The 18,443-nt window shown below is 43.9% G+C and overlaps 1 protein-coding gene across 5 annotated transcripts in view; it reads right to left on the bottom strand.

Annotated features, from left to right (window-relative positions):
- fgf11a (fibroblast growth factor 11a) overlaps positions 1 to 18,443 on the bottom strand; it is a 93,386-nt gene that overhangs the window by 49,590 nt on the left and 25,353 nt on the right. For all 5 annotated transcript variants that reach the window (XM_060076882.1, XM_060076880.1, XM_060076883.1 and 2 more), the window contains exon 2: positions 889 to 999. In XM_060076882.1, coding sequence (XP_059932865.1) covers positions 889 to 999 — 111 coding nt within the window. The remainder of the gene's footprint in view (positions 1 to 888; positions 1,000 to 18,443) is intronic.

The raw sequence follows: 18,443 nt of genomic DNA, 5'->3' as shown, positions 1-18,443 counted from the left end.
TGTGTGTGTGTGTGTCTGAACGGGCGTGTGTGTGTGTGTGTGTGTGTGTGCGTGCGTATGTGTCTGACCATGCATGGATGTGTGTGTGTGTGTGATCATGTGTGCATGTTTGTGTCAGTGTGTGTGTGTGTGTGCGCGTGTGCGTGTGTGTGCACATTAGGGCTGGGACGACGCGTCGACGTAATCGACGACGTCGACGCATAAATTACGTCGACGCGAAAAATGCGCGTCGATTTAAAAAAAAAAAAAAAAGAAGAAAAAAAAAAAAAAAGATGGGCGGCGCCGGAGCGTAGTTGCAACGCGAGTGGCTCCTCAGACTTTCATAAGTGCAAGGCGCCACGCACTCGTTCCTCTAAAGTATGGGAATTCTTTAATGTGAAATGAAACGATTCCGTGATATGTCGTCTTTGCAAAATGGAGATGACTTTCCATTCTAGCACCACGGCAATTCACCAGCACCTGAAGAGGCGTCACCCGGTAGCAGCTGCAGATGACTGAGCACCGTAGAATTCTAAGAATGCATTACTTTGCACTTTTATTTTGGAATTTAAAGGCAATAAACATGTATTGAAATGTTAAGGAATTCAGATATGTAAATCAACATGTATAAATTGCTATTAGTCAATTAATGGGGAGATAATCGAGAATCGAATCGAATCGAAATCGAATCGGACTGAAAAAATGAATCGTTAGATGAATCGATGCATCGAAAAAATAATCGCTAGATTAATCGTTTAAAAAATAATCGTTTATCCCAGCCCTAGTGCACATGTGTCTGACCATGTGTGTGTGTGTCTGATCAGGCATGTGTGCATGTTTGTGTGTGTGTGTCTGTGTGAGTTTGCGTGCATGTCAGTCGGACCATGCATGTGCGTTTGTGTGCCTTACAGAAGGAGCTGCCTTCGTCCTTTGTGCCTTCCATGGTGCCATCGGGAAGCATCTGCAGGTAGAAGCCGTGGCGGCAGTATAGCCGTGTGACCACGCCCTTCAGCTGGGGCTCTGGGGAGAGGGGGGGGGGGGAGAGGTTAGTGCACGAGGCCACCGCAGACGTGCACGTTCACACACAGTGAGCGTAATTCAGCATGCAATGTGGAATGCGGTCATTGGCAAATGTGTGCATTGGGCTTTATACATTGTGAACATTGGAGACATTTTTGTGGTTTTAGTATTTACTAACCCAGAACCTTCCAACACACACGGGGCCACAGGGAGATGTAGGGGTTCAGGGAGACACAGGGGTTCAGGTGAACCTCCCCTGGTGGGAGGGAAGGCTTAACCAAACAGGCAGCTGGTTTTGAAATTTACTCTGTCCTTTCACTCAAACACTGTGTGTGTGTATGTGTGTTTCTGTGTGTGTGTGTGTGTGTGTGCATGTGTGTTTCTGTGTGTGTGTGTGTGTGTGTTCGCTTTGTGTGTCAGCGGTGGCCTTCAAAGGATTGATGGGACCTCGATGCAAACTCTCTCTGCAAGTTAACAGAAGGAAAACAATGTGTGTTAGCGTGTGTGTGTGTGTGCGTGTATGTATGTGTGTGAGCACAGAACATTCATGTGTGCGCTTGTGTAGGTGAAAAATTGCTTCTGACTCAAATGCCACCTTTATTTTATCCTTGGCCTGTCATTTACATACATCACAGTGATCGGGGGGAAGAAATCTACACCTCTCGCTCTCTTCCAGAACTCGTTGTTTGACTCATACTTAACATTTGTTTGGGCTATGTATTCGTCTATTGACTTCGAATTTCTGTTTACTTTTCTATGAAGTTAAAATGATCAATTGACTAAATAAAGACAGGGATGAATAACAAAAGTCGCCATGGCTTCATTGTCTCGTGGTAGTTTGTTGTAATCCATTGCTCATTAACGTTGGCAATGTAATCCTTATAGTTGGCGAGCTCGAATTAGACCGCGGTATGTCGGTAAAAAGAGTGAACACGCACTTTAAACATATTTTAGCAATTCGTAACTGGTTATGTTAGCCCTGCTCAAGCCAACCCCCATGCTCTCAATCCATACAGGTCTAGTTCAAACAGATGTATGGGTGTGGATTAAGTTTTTAAATGTAACACTTATGGTCATTGGTCACCTTTGAATGAGCTACCACTGACATGGGGGTTTGTGTGAGTGAAGCCATCATTCAGGTCTTAAACAACCCTTCCATGTGTGTGTATGAGAGATGGAGCCAATACGACATCCGGCAAAGCACAAATAGTGGGATTTCCAGAATATGTATTTTATACAAATATTAAAATAAATATTTGTGTTCGGGAAGTATGTTTTGGTTAATTGGCTGGAAAAATTATTATTGGGCGGGTATATACAATATGGGCTGGTTTTGAAAGACACTGGGGATCATTCAGATTATTTTTACAAACATCAATCAATACCAATAGACGTGAGGTTGACGTTTCGATTTGACCCAATAACGTTTGTATTAAGGGGTGGGAGATGGGCACCTGTCCGATAGTAATTAGGGGCGAGGCCAAAATACTTCTCACTTATACCTCCCTGCTAGTTGTTGGGGAGATTTGGTTAATCTACGTAATTATCAAGCTGGTGTTGACTGGACATAGTTCTCTGGTTTATGTTCTTTAAGTTCTTGAAAGATGATTTCAAGTTGATGTTATTCATCATCATCTTCTTCTGATCATTTTCTGCATGACTATTTTGAGGATTGTTTCATTTCAGCTCATTTACCTAACATGCATTTTCTGTGGCTGTGTCCATGCACACGGTGGGTGTGTGTGTGTGTGTGTGTGTGTGTGTGTGTGTGTGTGTGTGTGTGTGTGTGTGTGTGTGTGTGTGTGTGTGTGTGTGTGTGTGTGTGTGTGTGTGTGTGTGTGTGTGTGAGACTATGTCTGTGTGTGTGTGTGTGTGTGTCTGAGTTTGAGATAGCGTGAAGTACCTTGTGTACAACCTAAAGTTATAGCTATTACGTAAATTAGGTTGCATCAGGGGTTTATTGTTCTTACCCATTGGTCTTTTACAAGCCTATTTGGTGTGTTGTGTATGAATGTCATTTTTTGAGGTAAAAATGAGGTAAGAAGTTTGAGGTAAGACACATTGCTGCTGTCATTGTGCTCTGTACATTGACCTTATGAGGTGTACATGCATGTGTGTGAGAGATATATGAAAGATGTTCCTTGTCTACCAAATAACGTCATAGTTAATAATTAGTTTGCATTTAGGTGTGTCTTTGTGTATTTGCCCTTGCAAAATTGCATGTGGTTGATCAGTTTACTGGCCTTATACGTTTTGGAAGGATTTTTGGCTGATTGGGTGGTTTTTAGACTGTAGTTTGGCTGGAAATTGCCAATCCGATCGGGCAACACTGGACAGGAATACAGGAGCGTGGGGGGGAGAGAGGGCATAGCCGACTGAATAGTAGTAATGCAGGCATATTAAAATTGAAGCAGAACGTAGTACATTGATGCACCACTGTGTTGTTTCGGATCCGTTTTCTTTTTACCTTAACCGGTTTGCCGAGTTTATAATAACATTACTTCTCTTCTCTGTTCCTGTTGGAGCCTGCACTGTGTGAATCTCTAAGCTGTATGTATTGCTCTGGCAGTGTAGTTAGTTCCCCTACCCGCTGTGCTCATTGCAGCCTGGGTGTCACCAATAAGAACGCTTATTTGACCCGGAGTACATTAGGCTAGCATTCCCTAGTTAGCCTTTTTCTTGTTTGTTTTATATTCTGTCTTTTCAGCGTCCTCCAATTAGGGCAATTTGCTGGGGGGGTGGGTTCATAGTGTTCACAGTAATTTATTAGTTAGAGTTTAGTTTATTGGTTTGAGTGTGGATTTGGAACTGAATATTCGTTTTGAAATGATTTTCTCTTCAGGTATTTTTATGGTTTTACATTTACGTTAAACATACACCTTTATTGAGTTCATGGGTTTATGAAGGCAATAAACCAATATTACTGTGCTGTTCTGATGTTTATTTGGTGAAAGGGAGACCTTTAGTTGTAAACTTTTAACGCAATGTTTTTGTAGTAGCAGTCTTGCCGTAGTTCGACGATGCATGGTGAAGCAACAGTCACGTATTTTTCTCTTTTATATTGGTTGGCCAGAAAACACGTTTGCCTGTAAGTACATGTCATACAGTTATCTTGACATGGAATTAAGTTCGTTCAGAATGTATATTTTGATCCTTTATGCTATTCGCTAGCATCTTCCCATAGACGTTAGCCCTAAGCTAAAGCATGTGTTATTTGTTTGTTATGAAACGTTTTAAACAGACAATATATGAATATTGTTCTTGAACAACGTCTGTATGAGATACTGAAAGATGTATTTTGCATCTGTCCAGTTTTACAGTGCTTCCTGAGTAAAGTTTGGAAAGGAAACCAGCTGCTTCATTCTTTATGAGGGAAAACTGTTAGCTATCTGCCGAACTGATGTACCAGGCTAGACCGCGCCACACACACAACGAAGCGGGGGCAGAACAACTACATTTGAAGGTAGGATTGGCGGTACCTTGCAATGATTGGACAAAATGTTGCCTTTTCCTACACATACATACACACAAGCAAACACATATTCACACACTCACAAAAAAAATAACATACGCACAAGCACACACACACACACACACACACACACACACACACACACACACACACACACAGTCTCACACACACACACACACACACACACACACACACACACACACACACACACCGTCACACACACACACACACACCGCCACACACACACACAGTCACACACACACAAACTATCATTCCCCTTACGGTGTATCCAACCCCCGGCCCCTCAGAAGGCCCTTACTTACCCACTCCCTTTCACCAGACATGATTTATCTCCTAATCAATACTTTTATTTACCCCTTCATATTCTTTTGAAACTTGTCCTGCTTACTTTGAGTTTGCACTCTCACCGCTTCAGGGATCACTTACTCCCTTCCCTTGCCTCTCTGCAACTCTCTCTCTCTCTCTCTTGCTCTGTCTCTTTCTTTATGTAACTTTCTGTCGACCTCTCTTTCTCTCTCTCTCTCTCCCTCGCTCTGCAGATTGGATCTATGTAAGTGTGAAGCCATGTATCAAACAATCACCATGGGATATTCATTACCCACCTCGAACTCCTCTGATAGAGAGAGAGAGAGAGAGAGAGAGAGAGAGAGAGAGAGAGAGAGAGAGAGAGAGAGAGAGAGAGACAGAGAGAGAGAGAGAGAGAGAGAGAGAAATGGATCAGGAGTGTGAAGGAGAAAATCAGCATGGGAGCCATTTGTTAAAAATTAAAAATTTGCGCGTTCCTTTGTGTGCATATATGTGTTTGTGTTTGTGTCTGTCAGTGTATATGTGGGTTTATGTCTGTAAGTCTGTGTGTGTTTGTTTGTGTGCCATTCTGTGTTTGTGTGTGTGAGAGCGTGTGTGTTTGTGTGAGAGCACTTGTGTGTGAGAGCGTGTGTGTGTGAGAGACTGTGTGTGAGAGCGTGTGCGTCGAACAGTCTGTTACCCGCCACGCTGGTCAGTATCAAACTGTCCTCACAATGCACTCTTTCTTGTCCTAAAGTGTGTCGAAGTGAATCAAATAGAAAAAAGATCTGTCTTTCGACACAGGGACATTTGGCCCAACAGACCTTAACTGACCTTTGCGTCGAGTTTGAGCGCAAATTAGTATTCCCGCGAGTGAGTCTGCAAGATTATAAACCATAGTGTATTGCGAAACACTCAAGAGTTCTCCACTGCAAAGGGCTGTCTTGGGTGTTGTTTTCTATTTGGGATGTTTCACCACTTAAGCAAAGCACAACCTGTGATGCCGCGTTCGTAGCTTAACGTTCGAGTCTCTGAATTTACATTTGGGGGATTTTGCTGATGCTTTTATCCAAAGTGACTTACAAAGGTTCATTCACACAATCACACACAGACGGCGTTGTCGACCACACACAGCGACAGCCAGCTCGTCAGGAGCAGTCAGGCTGAGGCGTCTTGCTTTGGGACACATCGTCACGGTTGCATCTCCAGACTAGAGGTGGCAGTGGCGTCCACGCTGTCAGACACACTGAACACATGTTTGGTATGGTCTTCTGGACGTTTTACCAGTGGCCATCACGGCGCTATCGCTCGGTACCATATAGTCATAGAACCGCCAACACTCACACTGGCAATGAAACCAAAGCAAAATGCCTCTAGTCTATTTCTCATACCACACGACAATTTGCGTTGACGCTTGGGTAAGTGGAGTAAAATTACAAGAGTGGTTGCGCGTGGCCCAGCCCGACAGTGAATAATGTGGAGGAGTGCAGGGAGAGACGCTATGGTAATGACCATGTTACTGGGCCCCATCAATCATTGGCGAACCCACCAGCACACTCGGCCTCGTAGGACGTAAAGGAGGGAGGGGCCAGGTCTTCAGAAAACGAGCTGTCGCCCCCTTGGCCGTTTGATCACTTCTTCCCTCTCATTTTTATGGAGGGCTCTATCCCTCGCTCTCGATGGTGAATGCCCCTGTTCTCTCTCTCTCTTTCTGTCATCTCACTTCTCTATAAGGGGAATCTCCTTCTTTAATCACCATTAGCATTCTCAGTTTTTTCGCACTCACAAATCACAAATTCGATTGGCTTGGGGTATTGTTGGGCCAATGATGGAAAGCACAGCAAGAGAGGGGACGGATGGGTCTCAAGCTTGATTTGACCCAATGTTCTTTGCATTTTTGTGGCTTCCGATAATTGCCTCAGAAGCCGTGTTTCAACCACAGGTACTTTACCCCGGAACGAGGAACTATTTCCACTGCAGGAAACAGGGTCTAAATTAAGTCAGGATTTTACCCGCATTAACGTCCCTGCTCGGGATGCAGGACTTAGGTAGGACAAAGGGGGAGAGGCTTGCAGCGCTGAACATCTCTGATTGGTGGAAGACTTGCAGCATTTTATTTCAGCCATTTCAACGTCTGCAGCAGCAAACCTATGTTACTTCGACCTGCAATAGGCTTAATCACTCACAGTTTTTTTATTGCATCCATAGTGATGGATTCATATAATTCATAGAATCACATTACTGGGCTCCAGAGTGCGCCTAATTTGGGCGCACATGCAAAGCATGTGCGCATAGAATTCGGGGTAGTGCGACCAAATATTTTATTTGGGCGCACCGGTGCGACTGAAAATGTATCTGGTATAATTATTATTTTTTTTTTTTTTACAGAGCAGTCTTTTCATAATATTGTAATAACCACAGAAGAGGCAGTGAATGAAGTATTGATTAGACAGCGATTTATTAGACACCTAATAAACCGCTGGAACACGCAAGACCGGTAACAATAGAAACGCCGGGAAACAAACCCGCAAACCCCAATCTAGGGGCCTGTACTACGAAGCTCGATTAGAGGGTTAGCGAGGTATGTTGAGCTGAAAGCCTGGGTTAGCTGTACCATGAAAGTCGATCTCTTTAAGCGCCGCTGTATCACCATGGTGACTTTTACGCTCGCAACCAAACCTGGTCGGGAGCAGCTTTTCAGCGAGTCTACCCGGAGATCGGCGACTTATATCGGCGTGCGCAGCTTCCTAGCCCCTCCTCCGATAATGGCGTCACCATTTGTGGGTGTTCCCATGGACCTCGACGCACTTATCGTACAGGCGTCTCTCCGGAGACAGAGGGTTTTTCGGGACAGAACCAGAGGCGGAGTGGCCGTCGGGACGATCGGGAGATATCCCGGCCAGCCAGCGAGTTCAGGTGGACCGGCCCACAATTGTGTAGCGGCCTGCGAAGTCAGTTGGACCGGCCCACAGTTGTGAGCGGCCGCGAGGCGTCTGCAAGCCGGCCCTGAGCATAATTTATTCCCCGCCAAGACGCCGTGAAAATCCCCGAAATAAACAATATATGTCTCAAGAACATCCAACCAATATTTATACCACTTCCTTACTCTCTATGTCTCATTCATGGTTTTTTTTTTATATTATTATTTTTTACTTCATTTAATTCTTCATTCTTCAGGCGTTACAGAACTTTCATGGCCATGAATAAATAATACGAACTACAGTTTACTTTAATATGTTTGTTCTTGAATTGACGTAATGGAGCAAAGACTCCTGGGATTGGGAAATGCGTTTATCCAATAAACAGCTTGCAGGTCAAGTCCATTTTCGGAAATGTAGGGGGATAGCCCTAAAGACGCGTCAGACAGAGAAGGCGAGCAAGTTCGTGGTTGCTTGCTTTTGCTTGTTGTGGCACTCATGGAAGGCAAGAAGAGAAAAGAGAAAGGAGGGGCTGAAAAGGCCAGAATAAAGAAGAAGCGGATGCTGGAGGGGGGTGCATCTTATTATCATCTTATTATCTTATTTATTTATTTATTTATTTTTTCCACAATGTCTTGTTTTTTAAAAAATGTATGATGACTATATGCTCTGTAAGGTGACCTTGGGTGTCTTGAAAGGCGCCTCTAAATGAAATGTATTATTATTATTATTATTATCTAAGTGCTGAAATCAGGCATTAAAGAGTTGTGCAGGTGAATTAGCCAGAGCTCCACCATTGACGTTATTGCTAGGCGGGAGCTAGCACAAGCTGCTAGTCAAATGTGTATGTGCTGGCTGGTATATTTCAGACGAATTAATGACTTAACTGATCTTTCTCTTTTAATGGATGGAGAATACGTTAACAGATTTGGAACATGTAGTAGTAGTCGTCTAGTCGTGTCAACACGTTACACCGGTATTACCGAGAATAAATGGTATAAACTTTGAAACTAGGTCACTCCGTCAACTCTCCTCTCACACTAGGTGACAGCGTCTTATAACGTTCTATATTATATAATAGTATAATATAATTTTATAGATAATATCACGGCCAAAAGCTCTGCGCCTCCGGATGGCTGTAGTGCGGGGAGCACTACGGCCATCCGGAGTGCTTTTGTTTACCGGCGTTGCTATGGTTACTGGTCTTGTAAGGAAGTGCGCCAATTCTCGGAGCGCCAATTCTCTTCCGCACAGAGCAGAACTGTGACCTATTTTACCCATTTTTAATTTCTTAATTATAATTATATCATTCATTTTTACCAATTTTCTTTTTTATTGCTGAAAAAATATATAAATAAACGGTGTTGCAGGGGGGTGGGGCCGGACCGGGGAGGATTCTCCCGGTGGCTATTAGTGCCCCACTCCGCCCCTGGACAGAACCGATCCCTTGGCATTGTCTGACGATATTCTTTATGAGAGATACAGATTCGGCATTTATTTAAGGCATTTATTTAATGGTCAAGATATTATTAATCAATGGCGTAAATATCGACGGTGCAACCGGTGCAACCAGTGCAGCTGCCCGGGTTGCCCCCCCCCCCCCCTCGTCAACAACTCAGCGCAAGGCGGTCCAACCCCCCCCCCCTCAACAACTCAAAACTTGGGTGCACCATAAATACGTGCTGGTGCACCCAAATTAAAAATGTAGGCGCACCAGTGCACCCAAGAAAAAAGTTAGTCTGGAGCCCTGCATTATGTTCATATAATTATCTATTTTTGTTATGTGTTGATCATTTATGTCGATAGCAGTCGCAATTCACGGCAATGTTTAATTGCACGGTGTAACGTGAATATGGGTTACTTTTGATTATGGTACACAGTTGCAGTTGCCAACTTCTGATTTGATTTCATTTATTTGGTAGAGATGGGGGCAGTGATGGTGTTGTGGCAAGGGAGTTAAACTCCCAGCTGAAAGGTGCTGGGCTGAATCCCCACTGTGGTGCATGCTACCTGGAGGCAATATCATTCTGTTGTCACTGCATGTGGCTTTGGATAAAATAGTGTGGTCATTTTCAATTAATCAAAATAGGCACGTAAAATGGATTACGTTGAGTATTTGAGATTTTTCGGTGATATCGTAGGGTAATCTACTGTTCCAAATGAAACACTTCAATGATTCATTTCTCCTTGAAGGGGGGCTTCACTTGAAAGTGTGAGTTCAGCTAACCTTAAACTACACAAAATGAATATATAGGACATTTAGCCAAGAATGTAAATCATATTGTCCGCTAACATTGTATTAAGGGGTTGGAAGCCCTTTTTTCTTCTGCCATATGTCTACTTAGAAGTGTTCTCTGACTGGTTTAGTAATAAGGTCTCTTTCTCAAAGTAGGCGCAATGCTTAAGCTCCATGTACTTTGTATGTATTCTGATATTCTATGAGATTTGCAATTATGCAATTATTCAGGGACTTCAGTTTACTAATAAACAGTAGTATTTTGCTTTTTAAAAGCTCTTAATTAGACAGGACTACCGTGAAGCTAAGCTTACTAGTTAGCACGAGGGGTTCCCAGACAAAACTTTAAATAAAAAGAATCGTAAATGAATTAAAATATATTTAACGCTCATATCATTATTGATAGATAAACAACCACATTGCTGCAAATGTGCATAGTTTGTATTCCAAGCAACCATACCTATGAGGAGCAAATGTTACCATATTCTCGACATAGTCAACTGTGTTTCATACCGCCCCGATGAGACGATTCATGACATATACGACCCTTAGAAGATTTAAATGGCACCCTGCCTGCGATCTATCCCGAGAGCCTCTTGGAGACCCGCCATAATCTTAAGTAGGAGACAGATTTAGATAGCACAATGAGGTGCATCGCGTGAAAAATACGTGATGAATAACCAGTGTTTCAGTACAACTACGCGACCAAATGCCAATAATTCTTCTCTCAGATCTCGATAACATTAAATGTTTGTGAATATTCCCAAAGTAGGTGGTAATGCAACGGACACTCTATGCAGTATATATTAACTATTTAGTAATTTAGAAGATGGCCATATCTGAAGAGACTTCCAATATTTTACAATATATTGCTGTTCATATTCGCTGTTCAGATGCAAACTAAGCGGTATCCATGAGAATGTGGAAGTGAAGTCATTGTGGTATAGCCTTTAATTGAGCTTCAATGTTTAAGGTGTGTGTGTCTTTAACTTAAACTCCAGAGAGAGGTTGCCCGCCCCTGATTAGACGGCACACTAAATGCTTTTGCTAAAAATGGATGGTTCTCGCTAGATTTTCGCTGAACCTGTGGCACTTGGAACAATTGGCAAACGTTGGACTTCATAGAAGCCCTTCGGATAACTACAGGAGATGAGACACCCAGTTTACAATACACACACACACACACACACACACACACACACACACACACACACACACACACACACACACACACACACACACTCTTCCAGAGGTCAAAAAGAGAGGTAGGTTGAGGATTAAGTAAAAATAGTTGTGTGTTGACGAGAGAACACAGCAAGTGAGGGAAAGAGGGGTAGGGTGTGTGTGTGTGTGTGTGTGTGTGTGTGTGTGCGTTTGCGTGTGACAGAGAAAGAGATAGAATGATTAAACACAGAGAAAAAGAGAGTTATGAAGCAATATCTAGTTTCTATAAGCCTGCGTATCTTTTGAAAATGTTAAAAGGTATAATTTTAAACTTGGGTATCAGAATAGGGGAGAAAGAGGGTACCCTAGTATTCAGTCCATATCAGAGGAGATACTTAAACGCGAGTTTGGGTTATTTGAAGTTATATGTAGAAGATTAATGAATTTGCAAGGAGGTTCCATATTTGGACAGAACCTGTGTTCACGTGACAAAGAAAACAGGGGGCTAAGCGTTCCAAACACATCGCCTTCATCCTTGGGTCTTTATTCTCTCTCTCTCTCTCTCTCTCCTTCTCCCTCTCTCTCCCTCTCACACCCAACCAACGATCCTGCCTTTCTTCAGAGGCAAAAAAGCCTATTTTAAAAACATGCAAAGGAAGCTGTAAGACGATGTACCGGAAGAAGATTGTGTGTTTGTAACAGCGGGGTTTTCCGTTGGGAGGATGGGGGTGCTGAATGACTGATACCACAGCACTGCTTGGCTTCAGGACGGAATAATCTAAACGTTTTATCAAGTTTCTTTGTGGGGCTGGCGTTCTTCTGTGTACAATTTGTTATGTTATGTTTCATAACCACTTTGTGTTATCGCAGTGGCAATATCAAATCCTTTTCTGTAAGTCTAGAACATGTTCTACTAAGTCAAATTCAAACGATGTCAACAGCAGCTGTCACTTAATGCCAGTCGCGCTGGTTTACATTTTTCCTACACTCTGAAACGCATGGTAGACATGTTCTTAAAATTTTAATATGTCTTCGCTTCTTCTGTCTTCTACTGTAAATCTCCTACTTTACTTCATCAGACTGAACTGAGCTCTAGGTCACTGTTTGATTTCATAGATGTATAATATCGACAATATTAGTCTATCTTTAAGCGTGTGGGCAAATAGTAGCCTATATTTTGTGTCCAATTGGATGCAGTTGCTGACAAGAACCGACACTCACATTGTGGTCATGTTCTGAAACGTCAATTTGTTTGTATAGCCAATCAGCCTGTAGACAACTGTGTGAAACCCTGAAGCCAATTGTATATTTTCAAGTGTCTAAACCACGCAAAAGTTACCAAAAATTAGGCTATGATAATCAGTCGATGATGCAAAATCGTACACACACCCCTACCGCACGCATGCAGTGCATGTTTGCGTGCATTGTGTGTGCATGCACGCAAACATGCACACACAAATATACCTCCATCCTCTCTGCTCTCCATCCTCGTCTCTTAGTTTTGCATTGCGTTACATCCCCTGAGTCTTTCCACATTCTGCACACTCACTCACTTTGTCGTTTCCCACACCTCTCCATTACACTCTTCATGAAACTTTGCATAATTTCTATAGTGTCACATACACTACCAAATGATTAGGAATATCCTGTTATAGGACTGTTATACTATCCTACACAAAATCATACGGCAGTATTGCAGTCAGATCAAGATAATTATTCCATAATATTACATTTTCATAAAACCAAAGCGTACACACATGTATGGATTGGTTGAATGATAATGTAGTATTTTGGAATAATTATCTGCATCTAACTGCAATACTTCTGTATGATTGTGTGTGTAATGTGTGTCAAACACACGCCATTGTGCACACACATGCTTGCCAGGTTAGGTCAGTTGCCATGACAGTGTGTTAATCCTTGGAGAAATGTTAAAAACAGAGCACAACCGGACCCCAGATGTTGTGAGACCAGGAGCATGCATGCATGTGTATTCTTAATTATCTGTTGCCAAAGTGTGTAGGCGTGTGTGTGTGTGTGTGTGTGTGTGTGTGTGTGTGAGTGTGAGTGTGTGTGTTTGTGTGTGTGTTGGCATGCAAACCCTTCTGTAAGTGCATGTGTGTGTGTGTGTGTGTGTGTGTGTGTGTGTGTGTGTGTGAGAGAGTGTGTATTTGGCTGAGGTGCTGACAGAGATGGATGAGGCTCGGTGACTTCTGTGCATTCACCTCGGCGACCTTTGAACCTGGCAGGGTGGGCAGCGGTCTCCCAGCACACACCAACACACACACACACACACACACACACACACACACACACACACACACACACACACACACACACACACACACTAGTATTTCCTTATACATTGCACCAGTGTACTGCATCCGTTAGCTTATGTGTGTGTGTGGATTGTGACAATGACTTGACGAAACTTAACGTCCTTAAATAATCTGATGCATAATTCAATAAAACTATTCTCTCTCTCTCTTTCACACTCTTGATCCATTTTTCTCCATCCCGTCCTCTCTCTGTTTCTGTCTGTCTGTCTGTCTGTCTGTCTGTCTGTCTGTCTGTCTGTCTGTCTGTCTGTCTGTCTGTCTGTCTGTCTCGCTCTCTCTCGCTCTCTCTCTCTCTCTCTCTCTCGCTCTCGCTCTCGCTCTCTCTCGCTCTCTGTCTTTCTCTCGCTCTCTCTCTGTCTTGGACTGGCTCCAAAACGTGTCCAATATAAAAAAAAGAGAGGACAAATCAATTTGGGTTTGGCATTTATAATCGGGACGATCCCGCACCACCCCTCCCGTCCCCACCCCCCGCCCCCACCCCCAACAGCCATTCAAGGCCGCGACATGATGAATGGATGCACCGATGTCCCTCCACCAACGCGGGTCCGTTTCAGAGTAAACCCGGCGTGACTCGTCGCAAGGACACGCCTCCGCCGCACCTTTTCGGTGATTCATCTCCAGCTGAGAGACGACGAATACTACGGCTTGTGCATGTGTATGTGTGTGTGTGTGTTTGTGTGTGTATGTGTGTGTGTGGGAGTGCATGCATGCATGTTTGTGCGTATGAGTGTGTGTGTATGTGTGTTTGTGTGTGTGCTTGTCAGACTTGTGTCATTGTGTTACGTGGTTGACACGTGTTTTGTTTCCCGGCGGGCGCGCTGTGATATCAGCGACCGTGTCTCTGTCTGTCAGGCCCGCCCCGTCTGGGGGAGGAGGGGCGAGAGAGTAGAAAAGATGCCGTGAATTATGGAGTTAAACAACATAAAGGATAAAAAATGTCAAAAAGTGGATGTAAGAATGAACACATAAGGGATAAACAATAACATGATAAACAAAAGAATGCATCAGACAGAGGCAGAGAAAAGAGGAGGGGGGGGGAGTTAGGAAGGGGTGTGGGGGGGGGGAAAGCGGTAGCCCTAAAAACATGCAGCCCGATGACATTCAGTGTAAATGTCACCGATCGGACGAGGGACAGCCAGTCCCACAGAGGGCCAGGCATGTGGTGTGTGGTTAAGTGAGAGAGAGAGAGAGAGAGAGAGAGAGAGATAGAGAACATGTGTGTGTGTGTGATGCAGAGCAGTAGACACTGAGGGAGAGAGAGAGAGAGAGAATGAAAAGAAAGTGTTTAACCTCTTGCGGCCTCCTGCCATTTCTGCAAAGCTTACTCTCTCCCCCCCAACATATATATATATTTTTACTTCACTCCTTTATCTTCCTCTCCTTGTCTCTTCTCCCCTCCTCTCTCTCTTCACTCCTTCCCTGTCTCACTCCCTCTCTCTTCTCTTCACACCCTCTCTCTCTCTCTCTCTCTCTCTCTCTCTCTCTCTCTCTCTTCCCTTCACTCCCTCCCTCTCTCTCTCTCTTTGGTGGTAGGGTGCTACAGCAGTGGGACATGGAGCGAAATACTGATCAGCACCAATGATGGCACACGGCCTCTCTAGCTCCCTCTCTCTCTCTCTTCTTCACTCTCTATGTCTGTGTCTATTATTCCTCCCTGATCCCCATCTCGGTCTCCCCCTTCTCTAATGGCTCACGATACTCTCTCCCTCTAACTTGACACTGAACTCGCTATCGTCGGTTATTATAAGTCTTGCCACGGTGTGATAAGACATAAAAGGGGAAATGACCCCAGTTGGACGGCACTAAAAACGATCTGTAGAGCACTACAGAGCGCTATGTGATAAAGGCAAAATGTATCGCTGTTTTGACCGTCTAAATATAGGCAGTATTCTCTGTTCTTTCATGTACGCGAGGTGTTCTTGGGGAGTCCCAGCATGGACATACTGAATGCGCACGTCAAAAAGTACAAAGCGATTGAAAAACACAACGCTTCAACATGCGGGGGATCAAAGAGGGCTTTGTAGCCCCGGGGAGGTGCTGCTTCCACTCCCATGAAGAGAGGTGTCACATAAAAGAACCGCCACCATTCGTAGGAGTACAGCGAGGCGTGGATGAGAAGGAGGTACTGTGTCTTCAGGACTCCAGTGTTTTGTTCGTTATTTTGTCTTTGGTTGGTTTTATGGTCACCCTACGAACTAGGAGTTGATTGTATAGCTGTATATGTAAAATCATTTTGGATTAACCAGCTCCTACAAAATACTTTTTGAAACGACCGATTGCTCTGATGCTTGTAGCCAATAGCTTAACATTCTTGTTCAGCACAAACTACAAATGCAGTTTGTAATGTCGATGCTGTGCTTTGCTTGTTCTCGGCCTCAACTGTGAGTCACTTTGCATAAAAGGCGACGCACAACGAGTTAAGGTCAACACAGTGTCAGGTTAATGTTTGAACAAAATATAAAGTTTCGGTTCAAATTTGTAGATGGTAAAAAAAAAAATCTGTATTTGATGCATGCAAGTGATGCATCGGATGCTTTGTTATTCTAATGCATTAGGTGGCGCTCTATCGCACCCTTTGATTGTAATTTAAGTTAGTACTGGCTAGTAAAGCACAGTTAAAATGGATACCGATGCCTCTCCCTGCATTCTTGTGTCCCTCAGTTAATTACACGTGTCTCATTATATTATATGACCAACATGATACAAGAGGCTATAAATATTGAATGTAAAGGCGATGGAGGAGTCCATCACTCTAACGCCGTCCCATCTCTCTGTCCGCCTCGTCCTCTGTCACGCAGCGACCTTGTGTGTCACTCAGGCCTCAACGTTATCGCGCCTTTCAATTATTCAAGCTACGCTGAAGTGGCTTCAGTGAGAATGAACGCAGGAAGTAGGAAGTGCCACCGCCCAATGGTACGCTTTAACTTCCTGTAACATTCTGACCTGTTTAGGTTTTCATCTCCAGTCTTGAAACATTAATATCCCAATTGTTTTTATTCTTAATCATCCTCGTACATTTGGGGGATAAGGGTTTAAAACCAAGCGTGTGAGTACGAATGAGTAGGAAGGAGTCTGAATGAAAACAATCAACCTTTTTGGGGATTTTAGGCTGCTTATAGTTTGCAATAAAAAGTAAAGAAAGTGTTGTTATAGAGAGGGAGAGGTGGGAGGGAGAACACGGTGTATGTGTGTGTGTGTGTGTGTGTCTGTACATGACCTAGACTTCCCCAGTAGTTGCGTCAGCAGATTCTGAAGGGAAACGACTAATTAGAGATGGTTTAAAGACAGGCTTTCAGAATCACAAAATAAAACTCACACATACACACACAAACAAATACACACACTGGCACACGCACACGCACACACACACACACACACGCACACACACACACACACACACACACACACACACACACACACACACACACACACACACAAGAAAACCTCCTGCAAAACTGCTTTGTCAATACAGGAAGGAATCTCACTGGGAACTGCGGCAACACAATCACAACACACAGACACCCTGTTTGACCCCGGAAAATACCCTGACACCCTGACACAGGGATTTCCCACCTTTTTCCCTCTCTGTATCTACCGCAGTCCTCTTCAGCCACCATTTCAAAGAATCCTTCCCCTTGTCCTAGCCCTCTCTCTCTCTCTCTCCCCTTCATTCCTACTGATCTCTATCTCTCTCGCTCGCTATCTTCAAGCGTTCTAACGTCTCGGGCTGCTTAATCGTATCCTTTACACCATAGGCTGCTAATGTAATATCACGCATCGCTGCTCTTTAATTAAACTGATTTACTCAACACTCCCGATCCCTCCCATTCTGTCCTCAGTTCATCCAGCACTCATCCTCACACAGACACACACACACACACACACACACACACACACACACACACACACACACACACACACACACACACACACCAACACACGCACACTCACACAAACTTATAAACACACACACACACACACACACACACACACACACACACACACACACACACACACACACACACACACACACACACACACACACACACACTCAAAAGGGAGACAGATTTTCCGTATCAGGCTTGACTTTTTTGTGTTCGCACTCCCCTCTTTCTCTCTCCCTTCCTCCCTCTCTTTGTTCCTTTCAAGGATGCAGGTGAAGACAGATGAGTTACATTTATTTGGTGGTTTCTTGTTCTGTTATCTCCAAAACAAGAGCATGGATCGATTAAATTTAACTTTGATACAAGCTCTAGAACATGATAGCCAATAGTGTATCAATTCTAAATGATACATTCATAACTAGGTACATGCACAGTGTTTTTCTGGTCATTGTCGGCCATGCCCCTTTACATGAGGATTAACAATAATCAACGAGCAGCCAATCAACAGGGGGTTCCTCTGGGATCGAAGGCCGGTGGGCGCTCATGGGGGGAGGTTGCGTCTGAGGGTTTTGAGACGATGTGGATGAAGAGAGCAAGGTCATTATGGGCAATGCTTTAACGATAAATCAATAAAAGGAAAACGTATGAAGCTGGTGTGTGCAAGAGCCTATGTGTGTTTGTGTGTGTGTGTGTGTGTGTGTGTGTGTGTGTGTGTGTGTGTGTGTGTGTGTGTGTGCTGTCATTGAAGGGGTACAAGGGCATCGCTAAAAGACCCAGTTTATGCAAATGGAACCGAGATGACTGTGTGTGTGTGTGTGTGTGTGTGTGTGTGTGTGTGTGTGTGTGTGTGTGTGTGTGTGTGTGTGTGTGTGTGTGTGTGTGTGTGTGTGTGTGTGTGTGTGTGTGTTTCTGACAGACAGGAGAGATATCTCGCTATGATAAAAGATTTCTCCAGGGTGAGATACAGGAGCAGAAAATGGCAGCATAATAGACACTCAAAGCCTCAGACATACAAACACACACCTCAGTACACACAATACACCCAAACAGTTACTCAATCTGTCCGGTATCTTCTCATGGAGTAATGGCTGAGGCCACGGCGCCTTGCATGCAGCAATCATTCTA

This window comes from Gadus macrocephalus, chromosome 17 (genome assembly GCF_031168955.1).
Source record: "Gadus macrocephalus chromosome 17, ASM3116895v1".
In the NCBI taxonomy this organism is placed as follows: domain Eukaryota; kingdom Metazoa; phylum Chordata; class Actinopteri; order Gadiformes; family Gadidae; genus Gadus; species Gadus macrocephalus.
Note: the sequence above shows the minus strand (reverse complement) of the source record. Positions and strands in the feature narration are given on the sequence as shown.